At 37.7% G+C, this 24,843-nt stretch overlaps 1 protein-coding gene across 3 annotated transcripts in view; it reads left to right on the forward strand.

Annotated features, from left to right (window-relative positions):
- The window catches only part of ATM (ATM serine/threonine kinase), a 3,174,581-nt gene that overhangs the window by 1,738,848 nt on the left and 1,410,890 nt on the right, over positions 1–24,843 (forward strand). For all 3 annotated transcript variants that reach the window (XM_044072618.1, XM_044072619.1, XM_044072620.1), the window contains one exon: positions 7,528–7,636. In XM_044072618.1, the coding sequence (XP_043928553.1) occupies positions 7,528–7,636 (109 nt within the window). The remainder of the gene's footprint in view (positions 1–7,527; positions 7,637–24,843) is intronic.

A 24,843-nucleotide genomic window follows, 5' to 3' on the forward strand; every position in this document is an offset into this window, starting at 1 on the left:
TATTGTCTCCAGGAGGAGATATAAAGGGTAATAACACAGATAACTTTATGGTTGTTCATGTGAAGAAGGGCTGGAAGTAGTTCAGCATTACCAAATTTGGGAATAGCTTTGGAGTATGGAGTAATTAGGAGGTTAGAGGTGTAAAGTAGAGCTACTCCTCTCCCTTTTTGTGTGTTCTGTCTTTTCTAATGATAGAGTAGTTGGGTGGAATTAACTGAGAGTCTTTTATATGGAGTTTGAGCCAGGTTTCAGAAATGAATAAGATGTCTGGTTGATTATGGCGAAGCCAGGCATGGAGATTGGGGATTTTATTACATATGCTTTGGGCATTCAGAGCTGTGAATTGGAGGGACCTACCATTGGGATGGGGAGGATAGGATGGGGAGGTAGAGTTTTGTTGGGGGCAGGGTCCTGGGTTTGGGTGTATGTCAACAGAGATAAGAATAGAGATAAGGTGATAAATATGGAAGAAGAGGTGTTTAAATTGTTTAGTGTCTAATTTGTTGATTGTAAGCTTAGTTTAGATAGAGCTAGTGTAGAAGGGAGTAACTTTTGTGGGATTACTTAAGATTTTATAGGGGAAGAATATAGTATTGTTGATGAAGTAAAGGCTAGGGGATATGCTGGATACAGGGGGTACATGCTGTATAAGGATTGAGGTAGTAGTGTGGTATGCAGGTGAGTGATTAGTATAGAGAGGTCTGGTGAGATATTTGAGATATAGTAAGGTAAGAAGGAGTAGTAATTGTGTTGATAGTGTGACAAGTTTGAAGGACATGGTGTTCAATTAAGGATACTTGGAGGTAGGGTTTAGTAAGAAGAAATTGGGGGTAGACTATTATTAGAACTGTATGCAAAAGAGTGTGGGAAGATTGACAAGAGTTGAGGGGGTTGGGCAGGAAGAGGAAGTTAGGTTATGGGTGTGGTCGATAATATGATAGGGTAATGGAGGAGGTGGGTGGGATATATGTAAGTATAAGTGTAGTGGTGCTGGGAGCAGGGTAGGGGAGCGGAGTGGGTAGAGCCAAAGGAAGGAGAAAGTAAAGGAAAACAATCAGTAGTGTGTGAAAGTCTGAAGGTAAGTTTGCAGAGATGTATAAGAAGGTAAGAGGCTTACGAAGGATAGAGTTGTAGGTAGATAGATGAAAGACAGTAGAAGAAGGTAAGAGGCTTACGAAGGATAGAAATGGGATGTTAGTCAAGTGATATGTGGATAGGTAATCCTAGGACAATAGAGAGGGAGTGAGCAGTAAAAGAGATGTCTTGGAACTGTGTAAGGGAGATATGGTAAAGAGTGGGTAAAGGGATAGAGGCAGCAAGATGGTAGTGGAGCGTCACCTAGTGGGCAGTCACTTTATTGCAGCAAAGTCCCCTGAGGGGGATATCAGGTTAGGGGAAGGAGTGAGCTTTCCTAGTTCAGGATAGGGGGTATAATAAAATAGGGGAAGGTAGGGTTTATTTAAGCGAGAAAAAGGGGGGTTTGGCTGCTGGCTAACCTGGCAGGGAAGCGTGCTGTAACCTAGTAGTAGTTGTGTACTACCTTTAATTGTAACAGATGTTTGTAGCAGTACACATACTTTCACTGAATTCCTTGCTGGGAATGACTCTCAGGGAGCAGATAGGTTTTTTATTTTCCTTGTTTGTGGGCGCTAGTCATAGACTTCCAGTAGGGCACATTCAGGTGGTTAGAGCAGGATGGGCAGGAACACGAGCTGGAACATGCAAGGAGAGAGAAAAATGTAGTGAGGCAAGCTGTACAGGAGTCTAGAGTTCACATGCAAACAGTTTTAAACATACACAATTAAGTGAGTAATTCCAGAATGTACTCTATATCCTTAGCATACTTTTACATAAATATACTACTACTGAACTTCTAAAAAGACTATAGAAAGTCAGAGATAATAAAGTGAAAAACAGAAATAAGCTGTATGAGATCACTACTCTCTCTTCACGTTAATGCAGTGAGGGAACACCCTATGAAAGTGGCTACTGATACATACTACGTAGTGAAATCCTTGGCTAGTTACTGTATGAATGTGCACTGGTAGATGTAACAGCTAAGATGAAGATTATACAGTTAAACACTATCCAAATACCATAATAGCACAGACAAAGCACAGGTAGGTAAAACTGTGTTAATCAGTTCCTCGTGCACAGTATTAATTGGTATGAGCAGTTATAAAATTAGCAGACTTGCATTTAAGCGACTGAAACATATTGCATTGTTAGAACCTTGTCTAGTGACTGTGTTAATATTCAGGCAGTAAGGGTAACAGTAAGAGTAAGTGTTCCACGTGCACAACGCTATTACAGTTTGAGCGTTTATAGTAAAGCCAGCACACATTTAGTTAAGCGACTGAGACAAATCACTATGTAATAATCCTTGTTATAATATATACATTAGGATTCAGGCAAAAGGAGTTACAGCTTATAGAACAACCAGCACAGATTCAGTTAAACGACTTAAAACAAGCCCCTATGTAAGAATCCTTGTCTGAGTATTTAAATCAAAATTCAGGCAAAGGAGCTACAGTTGAGGTGAAGTTATGGTACCAAACACAAAGTAATGACCATTTTAACACAGAGCATAGCTCAGGTCAGTAAAAAAGCTTGATTCAAGTTCCGCGTGCACAGCACTATATAGATGAGCATTTGCAGCGGGAAAGTAATGTACACACATTCACTTTTCTAAGACGACCAGTTAAAATGCAAACCCGTAACCTTATTTCAAGATACTGATAACATACATAAGAATGTGGCAGTTCACAACTTACATTAGGTGCGAACGCTAGAGCCAGGGATGCACAGCAGCCAGGGACAGGTCTAGAGAATAAAGATGGTGTCCCCTACGATGTGGTAAATATATGGTGTGGAAGAGGAAGTTGGGGCAGAACGGGGAGGAGTGAGTGGGGCAGAAGAGGAAGGAGAGTGTACAGTGAGAGCAGATACTGACCAGATGCCGCGAGATGAACTGCGACAGGTGAGGCAGTTCTGAATAGATAATGGCAAAGGGTTAGAGATAGATGGGGAGATTAGAATTGGAGTTACTGGGTTTGGTCGGGAACGGTGTGATTAATAGAAAGTTGAAGTAAGAGAAGTGTGAAGAGGTATGAATAGTGAGACAAAAGCCAAAGGAAGGAGAATGTAAAGGAAAACAATCAGTAGTGTGTGAAAGTCTGAAGGTAAGTTTGCAGAGATGTATAAGAAGGCAAGAGGCTTACAAAGGATAGAGATGGGATGTCAGTAGAGTGATATGTGGATAGGTAATCCTGGGACAATAGAGGGGGAGTGAGCAGTAAAAGAGATGTCTAGGAACTGTGTAAGGGCGATATGGTAAAGAGTGGATAAAGGGATTAGAGACAGCAAGATGATAGTGGACCGCCACCTAGTAGGCAGTCACTTTATTGCAGCAAAGTCCCTGAGGGGGATATCAGGTTAGGGGAAGGAGGGAACTATCCTAGTTCAGGATAGGGGGTATAAGTAAATAGGGGAAGTGGGGGTTATTTAAGTGAGAAAAAGGGGGTTTGGCTGCTAACCTGATAGGGAAGCATGCTGTAACCTAGAAGTAGTTATGTACTACCTTTAATTGTTACAGATGGTTGTAGCAGTACACATACTTTCACTGAATTCCTTGCTGGGAATGACTCTCAGGGAGCAGATAGTTTTTTTTATTTTCCTTGTTTGTGGGCTCTAGTCATAGACTTCCAGTAGGGCACATTCAGGTGGTTAGAGCAGGATGGGCAGGAACACGCGTTTCACTGAATTCCTTGCTGGGAATGACTCTCAGGGAGCAGATAGGTTTTTTATTTTCCTTGTTTGTGGGCTCTAGTGATAGACTTCCAGTAGGGCACATTCAGGTGGTTAGAGCAGGACGGGCAGGAACACGAGATTAGGTGCGAACGCTAGAGCCAGGGATGCACAGCAGCCAGGGACAGGTCTAGAGAATAAAGATCTTCATAAATGCTTTGCTGGTGGCACTCCACCTTGGAAACTGTTTGATGTTTGCACTTGATGCTTTTATGCAGTGGTTGCCTCAACTGTCTTTGGCAGAGGATTTAATTGGCAACATTCCCTTTATACATATTTTGGGCAATTTCTTGCTGGATACACCCTTAGATTGGGTTTTGTTGAGGGTCGATGCTCTTGCTTAACACCTTTTTGGATAGGGGGCCAAACCCATACATGTCTCAGTGGGAAGAAGACCCTAGATCAGACTATCTGTTCTGTGTGAAAAGCTTTTTGATTAGTGATGGTTGGCTTTTAAACTGTGAAAGGCCAGTATTGCTTTACCCTTGTTACACTGTATATAGGGCAAACCAGGTTCCTTTTGATTGATGCTGCTTGTGGCTGCGTTAATCTCTTTCCTCTGACTGGCAACATTCCTAAAATGAGCAGTGGAATTCTGCCAGCTGGAGCAGGTCCTTTCAGCCAACTTTTGCCCATTTCCTTGAGGCTTGGAGCTAGGGGTTGAGGGGAGGAGCTTAATTTGGCCCCCTGTGGTTCTTTTGGCCCTTGAGCTTGTGGATTGTTAACTACATACCCCTATTAACTATGCCATCAGTTTTGGCTGATGTATCTCATTTATTGAGTACAGCAGGCTTTTGAATTCTTGTTTTAGGGTATCGGTGTGCCCACACCCCTTTCTGGGGGAATGGCCTACGTTCTCATTTTGAGCATGGTATACAAGAGGGTTTCTTACAGGTGGATCAGTCTAGAGATATTATATCCTGTTTTTCCATGCCATATCTTAGTACTGGAAGGAGAGGTGACCTTTAGGCCTGGTTCAGGATGATTTGTTTCCCCACTGGGACTGGCTGAGAACAGGTCCTTTTTGCTTCTGGGATCATCACTACCCTCCCCTACACTTTTTTTTTTTGCTGGGGATGACTACAGAAGGAGAGGTGTTTGTTTAGTTGTTGTTTCTGTTCTGAGGTTTCCAGCATTCTAGCAGATTTCATGGCCTACCTTGTTTCCTGGTCATAGTAATTGCAATTTGACCACCTTGGTTGCCGAAAGCTAATATAAGTTGCTTTGCTTCTGGGTTAGGGATTTTATCTTCTTGTGAAGCATGTTCAAGTTCCCTTCAGATGCCTTACCAGTGCATTTTTTTCTCCTGAATCCCACTACCACCCCTTACTGATTTCTTTGCTGCCTCCGAGAGTCTTGGAACTCTGAACTTGCAAAAGGGTCTTTTTTCCCTATACTGGAAATGGGAGCCTGTTCAGTGTCTACCTGAAGAGTCGTCTCTATCTTTGTAAGGTCCCTTTTCCTAGTTTCTTGTCAGGGCTGAGGGAAATGGTGTGAATCTGAAAGAATTACGTGGGCTTCTCATTTCTGCTAGATCTTTGGTGTCCTAGAGGTGTTCTCCTGTATGTTTTTGGTCTTAGTTTGGTTGGACTAGTACTATATTTCATGGTTGTTTAATAGTACCCTGACAGTGCAGAAGACTAAGGCTCTGACTTGTTAATGAGCTGCTTCCTGTGGCTAGGGTGCTAGGTTTGAATCTTTCCTCCTTCATGTACTTACTATGTGACATTGTGCAAGTCCTCTAATCAGACAGTGCTTTGGAGCTATTGGGAATTTGAACGTATGAATACACTTTTTTGGGAGGGTGGCTTAATGATTAAGGTGTTAACTTCACAGACATAAGGTACAGGGTTTGATTTTCAGCTTTGGGGAAGTATGGCTAGGCTTAAAAAGATCCCCTGGAGTCATTAGCCTAGTAGCCACATGTGAACCTATGAACTTTGGTCTGCAGTCACATCTTCCCCTGGGTTGGGCCATCCAGTGTTCTGCACAACTGAACATTTCTCATGGTGGCCCTAGATGTAGTGCAGCCTTGACCTTTTTGGTGGTAGATGTCTGCAGTAAGTTGCTTGAACTGCCCTTACCACTGCTTTTTCTCTGTGCCCCTTATTACCCTTTTGCTAGGCAACCTTCCCTGGCTAAAGCCACAGAGTCAAGCTTCTTTGGGTATGCATTCCCCAGTACTACAGAGAGGATCCTCCGTGATGGTTCAGAGCCAACCATATGTTCATCATCCTGTGAATTGCTGATCTTCCACCAGATCCTGGCTCTTGGATTAATCTGTACATCAGGCTGGTTTTTATTGTTATTTTGTGGGTTCCTATTACGTGATCGAATTATTACAATATCGAATGCTCATAGGAGCGAAAATGCAGCACATTGAAACAGTATTGTTGGGGGGCTGCACCCCCCCCCTGCTAAATATATATACCAACTCCGAGATTGCACTACAGTGAGGAAAGGGCAAATATTCCAATCTTCACTGTACTGCAATCCCACAAAACGCACTTCAATGTGCGGCATTTCCTTTCCTATGAGCTTTCAATATTGTGATCATTCGATCACATAATAGGAACCCTTATGCTGTGGTATGGAGAGTGCAAATGTTCATTGTTTTCCTTAATTTATAAAAGATGCTCACTAATGTTAAGAGTGTGAACTCTATACCTGAGTATGCCAGTTTCTGGAAAAAGCTGGAAAGTTGATTGATGATGCGGATAAACCCATCCTTCAAGTAGGGCTGTCTTCATAGATCAATTGGTATTATAAGAGAATATGTATTGTATGAAGTGAGTGCACTTTTGTTATTTAAGGTGAGAGCCTGATTCAGTTGTACTTTTCTTTTGGTTGTAGAAGTGGTTACTATATTGACATCTTAACTGCCTAGCATTCATTAAACTAACTTTGTTTCACTTCCATGTATTGAAGTAGAAATTTATCCTTCCACTTAAAGTTATCATTTTTATGTGTACTGTTCTAAGACCAAGAACATCATACTGCTCCTGTAGCTACCTAACCTATGGATGGGTAAGGCATTGCTACTTAGTGCACGTTAGAGATCAGAACCCCAGTGAAGAAATAGAGTAACTGTAGTCTTCTGTGAGTCTCCTTGAATGTTATTCAGTGTTCCCAGGTTGCAGTCACCCAGCTGTGTATTTGGAATATTTGTTGGAAACTGTTGAAGTAACACAGACAGTGCTGACATGTACAGAGTCCCCTTTGGGCCCTCAGAATTCTTAGTTTATATCCAACTTTCCCACTGAGTCATGTATCATGCCTTTTGGGAAATTCATTAAACATGAGCCTTGTAGAGAGTAAATTAGGCATAATTAGTTTCACAGCTTTGTTGAAGTTTTGTATTGAAGATGGACCTTGTTTCTATTTCTAGGTATGTGCTATAATTTATATTGTTTTGTATGTGTAGAATCCACACTAGGAAGATTCTAGTGAATGTGGGTACCACAGTGATTTCTTCTACAGAGTTAACTATGCTGAATTCATGTTAAGACCTCATAATTAGTTTTGATGGCAGCCAGTCTGTTAGCATTGCAGTTTTATAAGTATTTAAAAGAAGGAATGTGAAAATGCAAAGTCATCTAGAGTACTAAGAACTGTGATGTTTTGGAGCATGACCTATATTTTCTAATTTGTTTAACCTCTGTAATTCATTTGTTGCAGCATTATAAACCATACATAGTTACACTTTTTTTTCCCCCAAAGGTCTTCTTATAAGGCATCTCGTTGTCTTAAGTTTGAAGAGCAAAGCCAAGGTTTTACAATTTCTGACCTTAGTGAGAGAAGCAGAGAAGAGACTGGGATTAGTTTACAGGTACAATATGCATCTCTTGCAATTCTTTATTTCATGTAACTCGAATAGTGTTTTTTTTCCTGTGCAAGACTAAATACAAGTAATATATCCCAGTTATTCCAAGTACTGAATTGCTATTATCTATGCATCTGCATGTGTGTGTGTGTGTAAATATATATATATATATATATATATATATATGTATATATATATATATATATATATATATATATATATATATATATATATATATGTATGTATGTATATATATATATATATATATATATATGTATGTATGTATATCTATATATCTATATATATATATATATATATATATATATAAGCACAACTAAAGTAACAAAATGGGACAGTGGCAGCTTCAGTCTGCACTTTAAGTGCACACACTTTTGTCCAATTTTTTTTTTTATACTTTATCAGACTAAGCTACATCTTTTATGCTTTGCTTAAAAACTTTACAAGATCTTTTGATGTGGTCATATGACTTAATTCATCAATAATAAATAACTAAAACATTTATATCAATAAATGTTTATATAAATGATTATATTTAACAAACCTTTTATTGCAAACATTTATGTAAAACATGAATTTTCTTAACAAATAAAACTGTAAACTAACCTGTTTTAGCTTTCTCTTCCTAAGCTCTGGCTTAATATTTAATTAAATCTTTGCGTAAAAATATGACCTTAAGTTTTGTTTGGAATTGCATTTTCTTTTCTGTCTGAAATGTTTTCAGCATTGCCTAATTTTTCAGCTGTTCTAATCTGTTCTAATATGAAAAAGACAAACTTTTTTCTACTTCATCATGTATCTGTGCAATGCATTTTATATATATATATATATATATATATATATATATATATATATATATATATATTTTTTTTTTTTTTGTTGCATCTCTTATTCCACAATTCTTAGATCAGTTTTTCTTAACTGTTTTGCCTGCGTAAAAATCGGAGCAGTAGTTACACTGTGCTGCATAAACCACATGTTCCTGTTATGGTTATAATATCCTTTTTCTCCTAATTGTTCTGCCTAAGCCTTTGTTCCTAAAATGTGGGCTGTTTGCCATGTATTTACAATAATTGTACAACCCACATTTAGGTGTTCCTCACTTTTTAATGTTTGAGTTAGTCTCATTTCTTTGTCTCTTCCATACTCATTTTAAAATTCACACTGTACTTATAAGCAATTAAGGGTATCTCACTTACCATCTTCCAACCATAGGATTGGCTTTCCATATCTTCCAGTTATTGTTAATCACGTAACTTATCAATTTATGTCAATTGAATATTCTCATACCATTCTGTTATTACTAGTCATATTTATTTTCTCTACCGTTTCTTTATTGTAATTATTATAAACAAAACAGGTTTATGCAACTCCTATCTGTTATCAATAATTTCCTTCTTTACCTCCTTGACTAAATCTTGTGGATAACCCCTTTTCTTAAATATAATTTTGTATTCTAACAAAGCTTCCTTTTTTAAACATCTTTATTAAACATAAACTACAAGTGCTGAAAATGACCAAACAGGTAAAATGCGGTCACTGCAGCACGTCGACAGCACAAACCAGCAAAGGCTAAGTAAAAACTGTTTATTTGAAGCGCTTTTCGTTTGCTAAAATGAGGAAACTTCTTCAGAAACCATTTTTAACTTTTAAAAATGTATAAATAGTCACAGCTACTACTTAGACCAATCACAGCACTCACATACTTAACCACTTTCTTAAAGTCAACTACACTACTTACAAAATTACCACTAATAAAAATAATTTATATAATATCACCACAATACAAAATACTGAAATGTGCTTTAAACAAAATGACAACAATAAAAGTGAATGGACATGATCTAATGAACTTAATATACTCTGCATTTAGTGCATACTCTTTTTCAAAGCAACTACCTAATACTAGTCACGGCATCATTGCCTAAGACTCTTTAACTTAAGAATGCTGTTTATAGAGCATGTTTCATTCAACCCAGGATAATTATAGGCATTCAGTTTAATCTGCCATACCAATTCTAACTCTTCTAGACGTAAGGGTGCTGAGCCACCTCTTATGTCTATATTCACATGATCTATTACTGAAAATTTAAATCTATGGTCCATATAGGACTGGACATGTTTTGCTAAAGGGTTGTCCTGCTTTTTCCTACTAATGGCATACTGATGTTCATAAATCCTTTCTCGGAGTCTACGCTCCGTTTTGCCTACATAAAAAGCAGGACAACCCTGACATGTCGCTATATAAACAACCATCTTCAAGTTGCAATTAAACCTGGATCTTAATCTGTTGTGGAAACCACCCACTATTGTTGTTGTTGTTGTTGTGTCTTTCGGCTTTTCCCGGTTAGGGGTCGCCACAGCGGAACTCCGGTCCACTAATGATTGGCAGTAGATTTTTACGTGCTGGCTTGCCGGGCCTAACGCACAGCCTTCAACGAAGGAATGCCCATTCATGCATGTCGCCACATAGAAGATGCTCTAACTGAGAATCGAACGGGCAACGTCTATCTGTGAGGCGACAACGCTACCGCAGCACCACCAACGCAGTGGAAACCACCCACTATTACTGAGTGTATATTATCCACAAATTTACAGTAATTGCAACTTTGATGTTTAAACATCCCTGGAATTTTTGGGTAAACTCGTTGTTGTTGTTCAAGTATATCTTTCAGGTTCCTGCCTCTCTTAAATGTTACCTGAGGTGTATCACCCATTTTAACAAAAATGGAAGAGTTGGTTCTAAATAAGTCCCAATTTTTCTTAATATCTAAACAAAAGTAGCTATGCAAGTTAAATGTGGTAATAAAACTTACTTCAGTTTGTGTATTAATTACAGGGCTGCATACCATAGTGTCAATTGAATCTAACACTGGACTTGACAGTTCAGTAATAGATTGTTTAAATCCCAACAAAGGTTTATATATCCCATTGAATCTCTTATACTGAACTTCTTTTATTAAGTCATCTAATAATCTTACTGGATACCCTCTGTGCAAAAACATGGACTTCAATAGCTGGCATTCTTCCACGAAATCTTGGTCATTACTTACAATCCATGCAGCTCTCACTAATTGCCCTTTAACCACAGAGCGCTTCTGAAAGTGAGGATGGCAACTTGAAAAATGAAAGAAAGAGTTGGAGTAAGTGCTCTTCCTATAAATATTGGTGACATATCCACCTAAGTCCCTATTCTTGGATAGCAAATTATCCAAATAAGCTATGGCTTCCTTATTGAAAGTTGCTGTAAATTGCAGGAATTGGGTTGACTCATTAAACATTTGTATAATGGAGTAAGTAATTTCGGCATCTCCATTTAACAAGATGAAAATGTCATCCAAATAACATGTGTAATAAATGATCAAATCATTAATACTTGTGTTCTTAAATACGTATTCAGATTCCCAATGAGCCATTACTAAATTCGCTATACTTGCCCCACATGGGGAGCTCATAGCTACTTTAACTTTTTGTAGGAAAACATTTTCACCAAACATAAAAAAGTTGTTATACAAAATAATTTCCAATAATTCTATAACCAATGCTATCTCATTAGCGGGAGCGCCATTTTTCTTTAACACAAGACTTACCCATTCAATTCCCACATCCTGGGGTATACATGTATATAAATCCCTCACGTCAACTGTGAGGAAATTATAATCCATGTTAAATTCCAAGCTGTCTATTCTTTTAAGGAATGAACACGAATCTTTACATATTTGTTGTTCCTTGATCAAATATTTTTGTAAGATTGAGTCCATGACTTTAGCACAAGGATAAGTAGGTGAACCTCGACCATCAAACAAAGGTCGCATAGGAGGGTTTACCACACAAGGTTATCTAGGATAAGTGGTGAACATGTAATTATAAATGTTCTGCTCAATCCTCCCCTCTATAAACAAGTGTTCTATACTATTTTTAATAAAATTATATGCTTTAGACCTGAGCTCTAGGTCAGAAGTAAATAAAGCATATAGTTTGGCCCGTCATTTTGTTAAATGTAGTTATGATGCAGCTGATGCTTCTAGAGCTGCTACCTTTAGTTCTGTGCTAAGACCCTTTTTCTTGGCTTCGCCTCCAACCTTTGCCTGATGATATTAAAGCTAAATTGGTGGATGCTCCTCTTGACAATAAAAATCTCTCTGGTTCTGCAGCAGCTAAGATTTTTAAGACTATGTTGAAGAAAGGTAAGTCCTTGCAGGAATTGAAACACATTTTTGTTTTGTCCATTCCCAGACTTTGGAGTAATAATCCTTCTAAGCCTGCTGTTGTATGTAGAGAGTCTCGCCCTCCTTCCAAGGGTAAAAAGGGTTCTAGGAGGGCTTCTTCTGCTACTCAGATTCCTACTACTCAGAATCATCCTTTTCCAGACAAGCCAGATTCTGTCTGACAGTCTTCCTCCCTCCCTTCTATTTCAGGTTCCTTTATCCCTTCGTCTTTCCCTGTCACTTCACAAATTGGTTAAGGATCACTAAAGATTCTTGGGTTCTCTCCATCATTCATCAGGGGTATTTCATGGTGTGGAAATCCCTTCCACCTTTTTGGGCATTCCTCAACCTCAGAAACAGCTGCCCTTTTTTCCCAGCTGTACTTCAGACCATTTTGTCTCAGGGTACCATCCAAGCAGTTTCTGCTTCACAAAGGGGGAAAGGGTATTATTCCAGAGTGTTTCTGGTTCCCAGGAAAGAAGGCACCTGGAGACCCATTCTGGATCTTTCTCAATTCCTCACCTTTCTAAAGGTTCCTTCCTTCTGAATGCTGTCCCTTCAAACCCTGTTTCCTCATGTTCTACTTTAGGTTTTCCTAGTCTCTCTGGATTTCAAGGATGCCTGTCTTCACATTCCTGTTCATCCCTGTTTCAGAAATATTTTGCATTTCTCTATTTTTTCTTTGCATTGTCAGTTCTCTGCTTTACCCTCTGGCCTCTCTGTTGCCCCCAAGGGCCTTCATCCAATGCCTCACACCTGTGATTCCCTTTGCAGGATGAGGGGGATAGAAAGTGTTCCTTACATGGACAACTTGCTCATTCTGGCTTCCTCTCCAGAGACCCTGCTTTAGCAAGTCCACTATGCCGTTAGCCTTTTGCAAAGTCTAGGTTTTACAGTAAATTTCCATACATCCTTCCTGAATTCTCCTCAGGATCATGCTTCTCTTGGATGCAGGTTCCAGACCATTGCTATGCTGGCATACCTGCCTCCTCACAAGGATTTGACTTTGCCCTTTTTCATTCCCTTCTCATGTCTCAGTTACAGCCAGCGAGTTTCTTAGGGCTCTGAGGGAAATGGCTTCCACCGTTCCTATGCTTCCTCTAGCCATATGTGGAAACTCCAGTGGTTCCTAAAGTCAGTTTATACTAGTCAACACAAACTTAATGAAACTGAGTATCTCCATGAATATAACACTGAGGGCTTAGGATACTGTCACATAAACTGTTCTACAGCCAGAATCAGTCCTAAGCATATTTGTGAATTTCTAGGTGTTCTGAAAGGATGTAAAGTCATTAGTAGTAGAATATGACCAAATGATGACCTTAGAAATTGTGTGTGTGTGTGTGTGTATATATATGTATATATATACATATATATATATATATATATATTTATATATATGTACATATATATATATATATATATATATATATATATACATATAATATATATATATATATATATGTGTGTATATATATATATATATATATATATATATATGTGTATATATATATATATATATATATATATATGTATATATATAGAGAGATTGAAGAAGCGGCCTTGTTTCTTTTAAACCTGGAACTGTTGTGAGCAGAAACTGCAATAAACTACCTCAACAACTTAGCCCACAAGAACTGGCATTCACCAACTTTAAACCTTACTGACTCCTTATATTTTGCTATCAACCTCTTTAACCAAACCCTTCTAGTTATCCTGGGTAAAATAGTAAGACTAGTCAGATTAAAAACAAATCTATCCCTTGGACTGATAAATCAAAGAACTGCTCCTGAAACTTATTCTGATGTTTTGTTCCCACAAATTCCATTTTTTCTCTGTCATTTGATCTTTCCCTTTTCTGAAGATCCCACTGCCAGTTGTTTTATCTCCTTTACAATATTCAGCACTGTAGTTACAGTTTGCTTAGATTTTGATTTCATCTTCTAGAAATTGCTTTTTTGGCATCCATTAGCCTTAAACTTACTAAAGCCTGACTTTGTTTAGACAATTCATATCTAGTGTCCCAGATCAAAAGAATAATTTCCTTAGTTACAACCATTTGCTTCCCCAACATTTCTGACAAAATACTCTGTAGGGAATTTTTTAAAATTTGCCAAATTATACTCAGAAAAAACATGTTCCCATTTATCTTCGTTTCCCTTCACACCTCCAGCATAAGGAAGTATTCTCAGATGTCTACTTGAGATATAAAAATACCTATGCAAACACTTCCAAGCAAAAAATTGTAAATGTTCTGGACCTTTATTTCCTTCTGTTTACATATACTGTGATATCAATCCCTGCTACGGAAAGCAACATCTAACCTGCAGTACAGACTTCTGCTTGTCCTCATCCCCCTCTATTACCTTTCCCTTTCTTGTTGTTTGCTCCCAGTAATTTGACTCCTTTACTACTTTTCTCCAGTAAATTGCATCCCCCTCTTCCTTATTTTTCTAAACCCCTACTTGCAGTTATTTCCAGTGATAAAACCTTGTTTTTTTCCATTCCCATGCTGGCTTAGTTCTTAGAATATTTTCTGCTAATTTATGAATATAATATTCTGTACGGTTGCCTGTTTAAGTTCCTGCATCCAAAGTCTTACTACTCCCTACTTCTCAAACTTATCTGGATTTATCAAGTACAAAATATCATCTCTGAATAAGGCTACTTTTTCTTGATTACCATACCAGTAGTATCCTTGAATTTCTTGAGTCCCTTATTTTCTTTGCCAATGGCTCCTAATATAAAGCAAATAACCGAGCAGTACCTTTTCTAAACTCATGTATATTATCCAAATTCTCTATCATTCCCTGTTTAGCACTCAGTTTCTTTTTTTGCAAAATTCTCTTTCTCCTACAGCACTGTAACATTTGCAATGTTGTAACATTTGTCAGCTCATCTAAAAATCATATTTATTTCCTTTATATCCTTCCATTTTATTCTTCCCCATTTTTAAACTATATTTTCATTTTCCACTACTCTTGGTATCCCTTCTGAATAAATTTCTGTCTTTACTAATAATTGTCAATCATTTTCACTATCCATTCCTTAAATTCCTCTGCTTTTAACAGGTAAATGGGAAAGCTTCATTGTCTCATTTTTACTTTGTTACCCTTCATCATTATTTTAGTTTTATTGGTGCATGGTCTATAATAGGCATTAGATGTCAAGGCTTTCAAATAAATGCAGATGTTCCTGTGAAATATAATTTCTATCAACTCTTGCAACATTATTGTACCTTGAAAAATAATATGTAAATTTGTCTGAGTTCCTACTACTGAGTTCACATCATCAATTCTAAATATTCTTATATTCTATGTCTGCTTGATTCATCCTCACTGTTGCAAATCATGTTTTATTCCCTAATCATAAATGGCATTCCCTTTTGAAAGCTGATTATTTTTCCCCAGATTCTCTTAAACCTTTTAATAGTTTTAGGTAGAAAAAAAATACATGTCATCATTAATCCTTCTTCCCTACCAATAACTCTTTGCTTACACAAATCTACTATTACTGTTTTTTTCCACTTCTATCACTGTTGGAGCCCCAATTGCAATTAGAATTATTACTCCCAGTTTCCATTGTCTCTGATATTCTGCCCACCCTGAGATAATTTCTTTGTCAAATTCACATACTTATTTCTGTCTGGATGCATCTCTTGCAGCATTGCTATTCACATTGTACATTTCTTAATATCATTCCGTGCTCTCTGCTTTTTGTCTATACCTGTAAGTTCATTTACATTCCATGATAATATGGACAAGGGGAGCCATTGTGATAGAAAACGATTACTCCCATCTGTTATACATGACTGTTCTTTTGAATGCATATTTCCAGCTTTTGGCCTATATGCATATACTGATGTTTTGCAGGCTGATTTCTTATGCAGTTACTTCTTATTTCCCTTTGGACTCTTTTCAAGACTTTGTGCTTCAGTGAAAGCACATGAACAAAAAAAAATTTTTCAGAACACCCCGTTCTCTCTGAACATTTAGCAAACACACAGAACTTTAAACATTTAAAAATGTTAAGTTTACCCTTCCAGAATGGAGCAGTTGCCCCATACACCTCCTGTACCGAAAGTCATTACATATTTTAAAATTAAGGTTACCCACGCTAAAGTACATCTTATAGTCTGTGTTTTCAATTACATCCCCTCCTTGATATAAAAAAAATCCAGCTTGCATGCTTTGAGTAAACAAACTTTTATCTGTAAGAAAAAAAAGTTCACTGGCTCGCTATTGTTAAATAAATAAACACAAATTGTAAACTGTTGTACTAAATGGATTAAAATATTAAGGCTACCAGGGAGGTAACAACTAAAATATTCTATCCACTTCCCACAGTTTCATACTTCATTTATTTTTCACTGAACTGCTTTTCGGTATACCTTTAAATGTTAATTACTTTGTACCTCATACAGTGTTCATACTTCTCATTATTAATTGCTTGTACCTACAAAAAGTTCATCTCCAAGAAAAAAGCAGTTGGTAGTGAGAAAAAAAAAATAACTAGTGACTTTGCATATATTTGAAAAAGTCTTAGTGAATTTCAGTAATAACACACACTGTTCAGACCATCCATGGCTAATTGCATGCACCTGTAGATTTCGTGTCTTCCAGTGATAGCAGTTGGTAATGGAAAAATAGCTAACTTTGCAAATACAAGAAAACTACCATTTTTCCACGCCTTTCATTATTTTGTATTATTCTTCAAACCTGTTTGCTTAAAAAAGTCTATAGCTTAAACCTAGGACAGTCCTCTTTTTTTACATGAGCATATCTCTAGATCAGAGTTTATTATCTTAATTCTACACATAATGTGCTACTTCACTTTTACATTCCACTGCCCCAGCAGCTCACTATCACAACATTGTTTTAACTTTAACTTTTTTTTCGGCCATTTATACCTTGTTCAAGTGTAAAACCTGGATGTATTACAACCTAAAAGATGTTTTCTACAGCAGTCACTGATAAGACTCCCCTACCTCTCATTTACAATACCCTGGCTTACACCCCATACAAAATTGCTTTGCAGCATAACATGCAGTTTATTTTACTTTTGTACAAAGATTAATGGGAACAAATATGCTGTACAGTTCACCCACCAGTTTAGCACATTCAGAACTCCATTCTTTCTCAGCCACTTCTTCAAAGCCACATTTCACATGTCTAATTGAATATTTGATGGCATTTATGTTTTACAATCTCACATTTATTCAGTAATTTCACTTTGTTGCTGGTCTTCTTGCTGGTCATCTCCATTTTCCAGCACTGGTCTGTGGTTAAATTCAAAGTACTCTTGATTCTCCAAGTTCGCTCCTATACATTTTTCTGTCACTCAAGCATTTTCCTTTGGAACAATGAAAATGGTTTCACTGGCAAAGTCTTTGTATGGGTTTTTTCTTGTTTGAAGAATAAGAAACAAAGTCCTCTTCTGCTTGCTGGTTCACTGTTTGCTGACTAAAAATCTCTATTTCCTCCTTAGCATGTTCTACATTCAAAATGTGTTTTATCATCCAGGAGAAAATATTCTGAATGCAGCTGTATACAGCAGCTTAAATTTCACACCTGCCTGCCAACATTCCTTGATTGCAGGGGTAAATTTGTTTCTGGTTTACCTGATATACAGTGAATAGTCATTTTCTATGAACAGTCTTTGTCCCCAGTTGTAATACTTTCCCTTTCTGTCACAATTTTTCAGGCACAGCTGTTTCTGCTGGTATGATTTCATCTTTACTAATAAAAGTCTTAGTGAGGGACATGCTTAGGAACACACCAGAGTAGCATGGTCTGAAATCAATCCTGTATAGCTAGGAGTAGTTTATATGTGTATAGATTGTTGGAACTGGTGCTTACTCTTCCCTTAGCCACAGTTTTAACTTGTATTGTTGTATATCAAATTACTTGACTTCTGGAAAGTTGAAATAAAGCAGCAGAAAGAAGCAAGTAAGACAGATCATGGCCAGGTATATGGTAACAGGTTATTTGAAAGCATAGCAAAGCCCTTCCAGAGTGAAGATCATAACCAACTTGATCCTTATGAGATTGTTGCATCAATGCTTCAGCAAGTCCTGGAAGATGCTACACATACTAATGATGCCAGCGACAGGCATAAGACATGTCTGAAAGAGATTGTTTGCAAATTGAAGACCCATCAAGAAGCACTCTGGATGTACAGGGATGTGTTAAATATACATATCTTCCAGAAAGGGGTACGGCAAAATACTGTGCAATGGCTGGATCTCACACTAGATAATCTGGAAAACCAGAGTAGGAGGAATAACTTACAATTGATATGGCTGCTTGAAACAGTGGAAGCAGCAAATCTGGCAGATTTCATCCAGAGGAAGTTAATTAAGATCCTGAAATTTTCCATGCCATTAGTTGTGAGGAGAGTAGATAGAATCACTCATTAATCCATTTTTAGTAATGCACCCAGACATTTGATTGATTGATTCCTAAATTACACTGATAGAGAGCTAATGCTTCAAAAAGAAGAGACATAGTAGTCCATCCATCAGTCTGTCAGGAGCAGCAATGGCAGTGGCTTCAGACTATAGCATTACTCTATGTTGAGGAAAGCAACAGAACAAGAGATCAGGCAGATAAGGGAGATTGGCTGGTCCTGTCAGTTACTCTTTCCCTCCACACTGCATGTAGTGCATATGGATAAGAGAGTCATTTGATTTTTCAGGAGAAGCTGAGGCCTTTTCTGATTCAGTCCTCTCACAGGGTCAGCAGGCAGCATCTGTCACACTAATGGCAAGAGTAGTTAGTGGAGTAGTGAATAAAGGCACAAAATAATTATTTTATTAAAAGAAATGGACCTGCTTAGCAAGAAACATCTAGCAACTGGATCAGTCTTTGGGAAACAAGCAACAGCGAGTACTTCAGCAGCAGTGAAGCAAAACTTATTTTATCAGGAAGTGAGAATGAGCAACTGCTGTGCCTATCTAGCAGATGTACTGACTCAGGAAGATGAGGCTGTTTTTCTCATATTTGACCCATCTCCAAAAGAACTCCAACTAATGGACCTATGTACAGGAAAAGATTCAAGGGCAGACAAATCATTGCAGTCAGTTTAAGTGCACGGATGAGACTGAGTCTAGGTATATAATTCTGTAATTAGTGACAGTTAGGCTAGATTCTGATTAACTCCTATCTAGTATGTATTCTTGGGATTTAGTTACATTTGGGAAAGTTACTAATGGGCATTAGTGAAAGAGGCATGACCTAAAGGGGTATTTTCCCTCTCTTTCTTTTCATGTGTAAGCTATACATAGGTTGATAAGGGAAGAAGGGTTGTGCTAGGGTTATTTCTGTTAAATACATGTAGAAAAGGGGAAACTATAGAAGGTGCTTAAGAAATACTACTTTTCAGGGTGAAGAATACTCACCAGTACACAGTAGAGGGTAGCAGTGCTTTTTAGATGTCACTGAGAGGAGGAGAGAAAGCTTACATGGGCCTTATTTTCAAGAAACCATTATAAGCACATGTAAGCACTAGCCTGAAGACTGAATTAGAGAGTATGACCCTGTCATTTTATTTGGTGAGTGGCATTATTTGTTTCAAAGCAAGGTAAGCAAGTTACTATTAAGCCGATAGGCTGCAAAGTGCCCATATACAGACTGTATTCTCCTGGATAGTGGTGTGTGTATGTTGCTGTTACTCATGGTGGTTTCTGTTTCCATTTTAAACACAACAAATACATTACTTAGTAACACTTTAGTTTTCAGTTTTTGCTGTTGGCATGTTCCAGTTGGACTCCATAGTGGTGGGGATATATTCAAATACAGATACATCTGGCATAACAGGGGCTACAGGAATTAGGTGTATGTTACATAATTTGAGAGGCTCAAAACAGAGCACAAACGTATTGCTTGTTCTAGAGCTTTTAAGAAAGGGAAGGCTTGTGTTGTCTTTTTCTAGGAAGTGAAAGTAGAGTGGTAAGAGTGGCATTTCAAATAAATATTGGAATGGAAGAGTAGTTTGCAGTCTTGTAAACTATGCCAAAAGGGGAGTTGCATTTTCCGTTTTGGTAGCTGATAACCTTAACTGGCTGCAGGAAAGTGTGAAGTCGGATATGGCTGGTAGGAGGGTGATAGTAAAAGTCAAAGCAAATGACATGGGTCTTATACTGGGCACTTATTGTAGGCCCACAGAGCATACCATTACTTACCTTCAGAATTTTCATGAAGCCTTAGTATAAACGGGGCTGTTTTTTTTTTTTTTACCGTTTATCATAGCAGGGAACTTTAATGTGGCCTTAGATCCCATAATGGATAAATAGCCAGTGAGGAAGCAGCAAACACCACAGGTACTGGAGCAACACAGTGCTGAGAGAGGCAAGAAGCATCCAATCCACGATAAAAAAATTTATTAACTTATTTATTTGGAAATCACAGTAAAGATAACAGAGGTAAGAGCTTTCACCCAGCAGGGCTTCATCAGACCATAAAACACATAAAACAAATGATCTCTTATATACCCTCCAAACTGGCGGGAAATAATAATGAATTGCCTTAAAGTGACAGACATCTGATTGAATCACCCCCACAGACATTAAATATATAAATACTAAAACTTGAGCACATATATACAGATGAAATACATATATATAAAATATATGTACATAAAATATATATATATATATATATATATATATATATATATATATATATATATATAAATATGCATCCAGTAACTACATCTATGCGCAGTCCTACCTCAACCCTCTCGACTTCAAAAATGGTTTAAGGGGTACTTTATCATTAGGTCCAGGGTGCTGATCACCCCTGAGCCTAATGATCATTTAGCTTCCTGTCTCTCAGTATGGTTCCTAATGTCCCCACCTCTGAAATTGGGGTATATCATATCAATAACTTTGAACCTGAAGATGTGAGTTTCATTTGTTTCCAAAACATGTTTGGAAAGAGCATTAGCAGTGGACTCAATTCTAATGTGATAGAGATTTTAGCGAATCCTATTCCTAAACTTCCTATCCATTTTGCCAACATAATAAGCACAACATGCTCAGACATGCAATCAGCAAAAACTTGAAATACATATCGATAACCATTAAGTGAATGGATAACACTGCCACTGGAATCTATAGAATCACAAAAATGACACTGGTTGCAGGGAAACGTACCCAACACATCATGCCTCTCAACCCTAACCCTTTTACTGGAGTAGCATAATAACCTCTTCAGGTTGGATTTGTTTTTATAAACAAAGTGTGGGGTATCTCCTACAATCTCTTCAATATTAGGGTACACTGTTAGCACTTCCCAATGATTCCTAATAGCATCCTTGACACATCGTACATCCTGAGTATAAAACAGAGGAACCCTAATCTTATCAGGCCATCATTACCATAAACTCGATCGAGCCTATTAACAGGCTCCAATGGGGGCTCTACGGTATCATTTCCTAGAGACGTCTGAAAAATAGGGAGTAGCTACACCCTCCCTCAACATAGGTAAACCATCCAGCCCCTTCTCAATTTCTTCTGTCTTGTATACCCTAGCAATAAACCTTTCACGTAAATCATTTAATTCTTGAGAAAATCCTGTTTGGGGGGCAATTATATCAAGATACTCTCATGGTCTGACCTTTAACTATGTTCCTGAACACGTAGCCAGGATGCAAGCTATGCATATGCAAAAGGGCATTGCGATAGCAGGATTTCCTATACACACCTGTATTTAACATCCCATTATCCAACCTCTTTACATACACATCCAAAAATGAAATCCAAGTGCTGGAATATTCAAAACTAAACTTCAAATAGAGAGGTTATTGACCTTAAATACAATTAATTCATCTATAGTCCTTTTCCAAATGAAAAAAAGATTGTCTTCAAAACGCCTATAGAAAGGGACCAACAAAAGAAAATCCTCCAGTTTAAATAGACATTCTGTTTCCCACGCTGCCATAAAAGAGATTGGTGTAGCTATTTGCACAGGGAGTGGCCATAGCTATGCCATCTCATTGCAGGTAACATTGTGTACCAAAGCAAAAATTGTTGTTTTCCAGTACAACTTCCAAAAACAATGACAATAAATCAGTGTTGGAGCTACTAAGTTCAGTATGTTGTTGCAGGTAATCATGTACTCTCTGCACCCCTTCACTGTTGGGGATAATTGTGAAGAGGGACTGAACATCCATAGTAACAAGTAAATTAACATGAATCAGCAGGAACATGTTTCATGAACGTGTATAAATCCAGCAAAAATTGTTTTGTGTCCCTTAAGATGTACTCATTAGCATCGACAACTGGTCAAAGAGACTTCTCTATGTAAATGGAAAATGGCTCAGTAGACCACCCCCTACCTGAAACAATGGGTCTCATTGGTGGCCGTCTCCCAGTCTTGTGTATCTTAGGCCCTTAATAACAGGTACAAGGGGGTCATTAACCGTAAGATATTTAAAGAGCTCCTCAGTAATAATGTGACTTGAATAGATAATCAAGCATGTCAAAGATCCTCTGAACATAGGACCTTACTGAATCAAACCCCCCACCCAGCCAGTGAGGAAGGTTAGATTGCTCAGTAACATGACGGCATTGCAGGACATTAATTCTGACTTTAATTTATGTGATAGATGCTGCATTTTTTATTCCTGATAGTGATGTAGTCAACAGATTAAAATATATTTTAAGTGCATAGCTGATGTTCTCAGTGGAGATAACTTGCATATCTTCCTTTCCACTTCCTGACCATAGCTATGTTGAGATGGAATTTACAAATACTTGATTTTTGTCGTCACCATATCACTGAAAATTGGGTTCTCTTTTTATTAATGAAAAGGGGTCATCTTATACAAACTGAAGACAGTCATGCAAATCTTTTGGTGGGGGGGTTACAGAATCCAGCAAGAAACTATTTTTGTTAAATGGGAATTACTCAAACAGTACGTAAAGTATAGGAAACTAGCACTGAAAGCAAAAAAAGGACAGAATTGAAAGAGGCATTTTGGTTTGTGAGACACAGTTGGGGCAGCACTGCTCAATGTATAAACAATCCATATGTCGGGATGGAAATATATTGAGTCAGATTAAAGTATTACAAGAAGAATCTAAGACATTGCAATTTAGTAAAATTCAAGAAAGATTTCAGAGGACTAAAACTTTTCAGTGTGCTTAAGGTATATTCTCTCCTAAGTTACATGTAGACTGAGAAAAATGTGAAGATAATCAACTATTCTCAATATACAAGATGACCAATGACAGATGCTGCTGCATGATCCTGTTTAGATTGTGGGGTTTCTGGATGGTTTCTTCCATCAGGTTTACACAGACAATACGCAGTCCTGTTCAATGAGCACTGAAATTTTCTTGAGGTTGCTACAGTTGCCTGCTATAGGAGATGTAGCTAAGGGCAAGCTTGACTCACCTGTATGGATTCCAGAGATTGAGGAGGCCATTTCTTCTTTGGCATCCAAGAATGCCCTGGGGCCTGATGGAGTGCCAGTAGATTTTTTTTTAAGAAATACATTAATGAGCACTGACAGCATCTGTATAAGCTGATGTGTAAGGTGGTGGAAGTGGGTCATCTTTCCCAGTCCAGTTGTATTGCAGTTATACTGCTACTGCTGAAACCCAGGAAAAATCCCTGTAATTCAGCTAGTTATTGGCCTGTCTCCTGCAGAATGAAACAACGATATTGGCAAGGTAATTAAAACATTTATTTACATCATTGGTACATTCTTCCCAACAAGGTTTTATAAAAAGAAGATGTGGGGGTCCAGACTTATTAGGAGTTTTTCAGAAATCTTAATGTTAAGTAGGCAAACGCAGTCCCTATGGATGGAATTATGGCTAGATCATAGCTCCCAACCTCTTGGCATAAAGAAAAACTGGTCAAAGCCAAAAAGTAATGGGCCAAGACCCCCAAAATAGGGACAAATTTTAAATATTGCTCTTATAAACTTAGAAAGTTGCTAGAATGAAAGGTCTTGTGTTACCATGCATTTTCTGATTTGCCCCAAAAAATCTAAAAAAAAAAAAAAAATAAATAACAAATTTTGTGAAGAACAGACCAGCAAAAATCTAAAAATTTGAGAGGTATGGTCTAGACTTCCAAGAAACATTTGACACCTTAACCTGGACCTTTTCAGTAGGAGGGTTCTGCATAAATATGATTTTCCTGATATACTTATAAAAATGTGTCGGTGCTATACCACAGCTCACAAGCGTTTGTTACTGTTGATGTTTTAAGAGTTGCCCATTTTTGCAGTACAGTTGGGTCCAAGGAAGGGATTCCTGCTATCACCCCTTTTGTTTGTCATGGTGATAAAAACTCTTATCTGTTACTTACTGTATGTCAGGATGCTTCTAGGATAAGTATACCAGTAGCAACAATAATTTCCATGTAGTTTGTGGATGATGCAGTGATTTGGATCTGTAATCCTAAGAAAGTCCTGTTAGAAGTGTTGCAAAGGCTGTCTTTTTGGGGCTATCTCTGGGTTATAGGCAAAGAAGAGTAAATCTAGTTTAATGCCTCTGAACTTAAGGGGAGTGAGTATTAAAAGCTTGTTAGAGATGTATGATATTCCATTGGTGGATCACATCTCATATTTGGGGATTACAACAAACAGAGATTTTAATTAAGTGATAAAAATTGTGGTTCCCCTTCCAAAAGAATTGTCAGCCATATTCTCCACTTGGAAGAAAATTGGTGTATTTTGCCAAAATTAACTTTTTTTCTGGTGAGACACCTAACAGAAATGATGTGCACACTGTACCCCAATAAATGTTAAAGATTGATAAATGGACTTATTATGGGAAGGCCATTTTGAACAGCTGGAGAAAAGAACCTTATATGTACATACAAGAAAAGGAGAATGATGTCTTTCTAACTTTGAATATTATGTATATGCATCAGCCTGCATGCAGATTCTGCAAGGTAGACAAGTTACTGTACCCATTTGGCACTCCGTGAACAATGGTCTATACACAACAATTGGATGTCTCCCAGCCTA

Source organism: Protopterus annectens, chromosome 5.part0 (genome assembly GCF_019279795.1).
Source record: "Protopterus annectens isolate FY-2018-M chromosome 5.part0, PAN1.0, whole genome shotgun sequence".
NCBI classification, from domain to species: Eukaryota; Metazoa; Chordata; order Ceratodontiformes; family Protopteridae; genus Protopterus; species Protopterus annectens.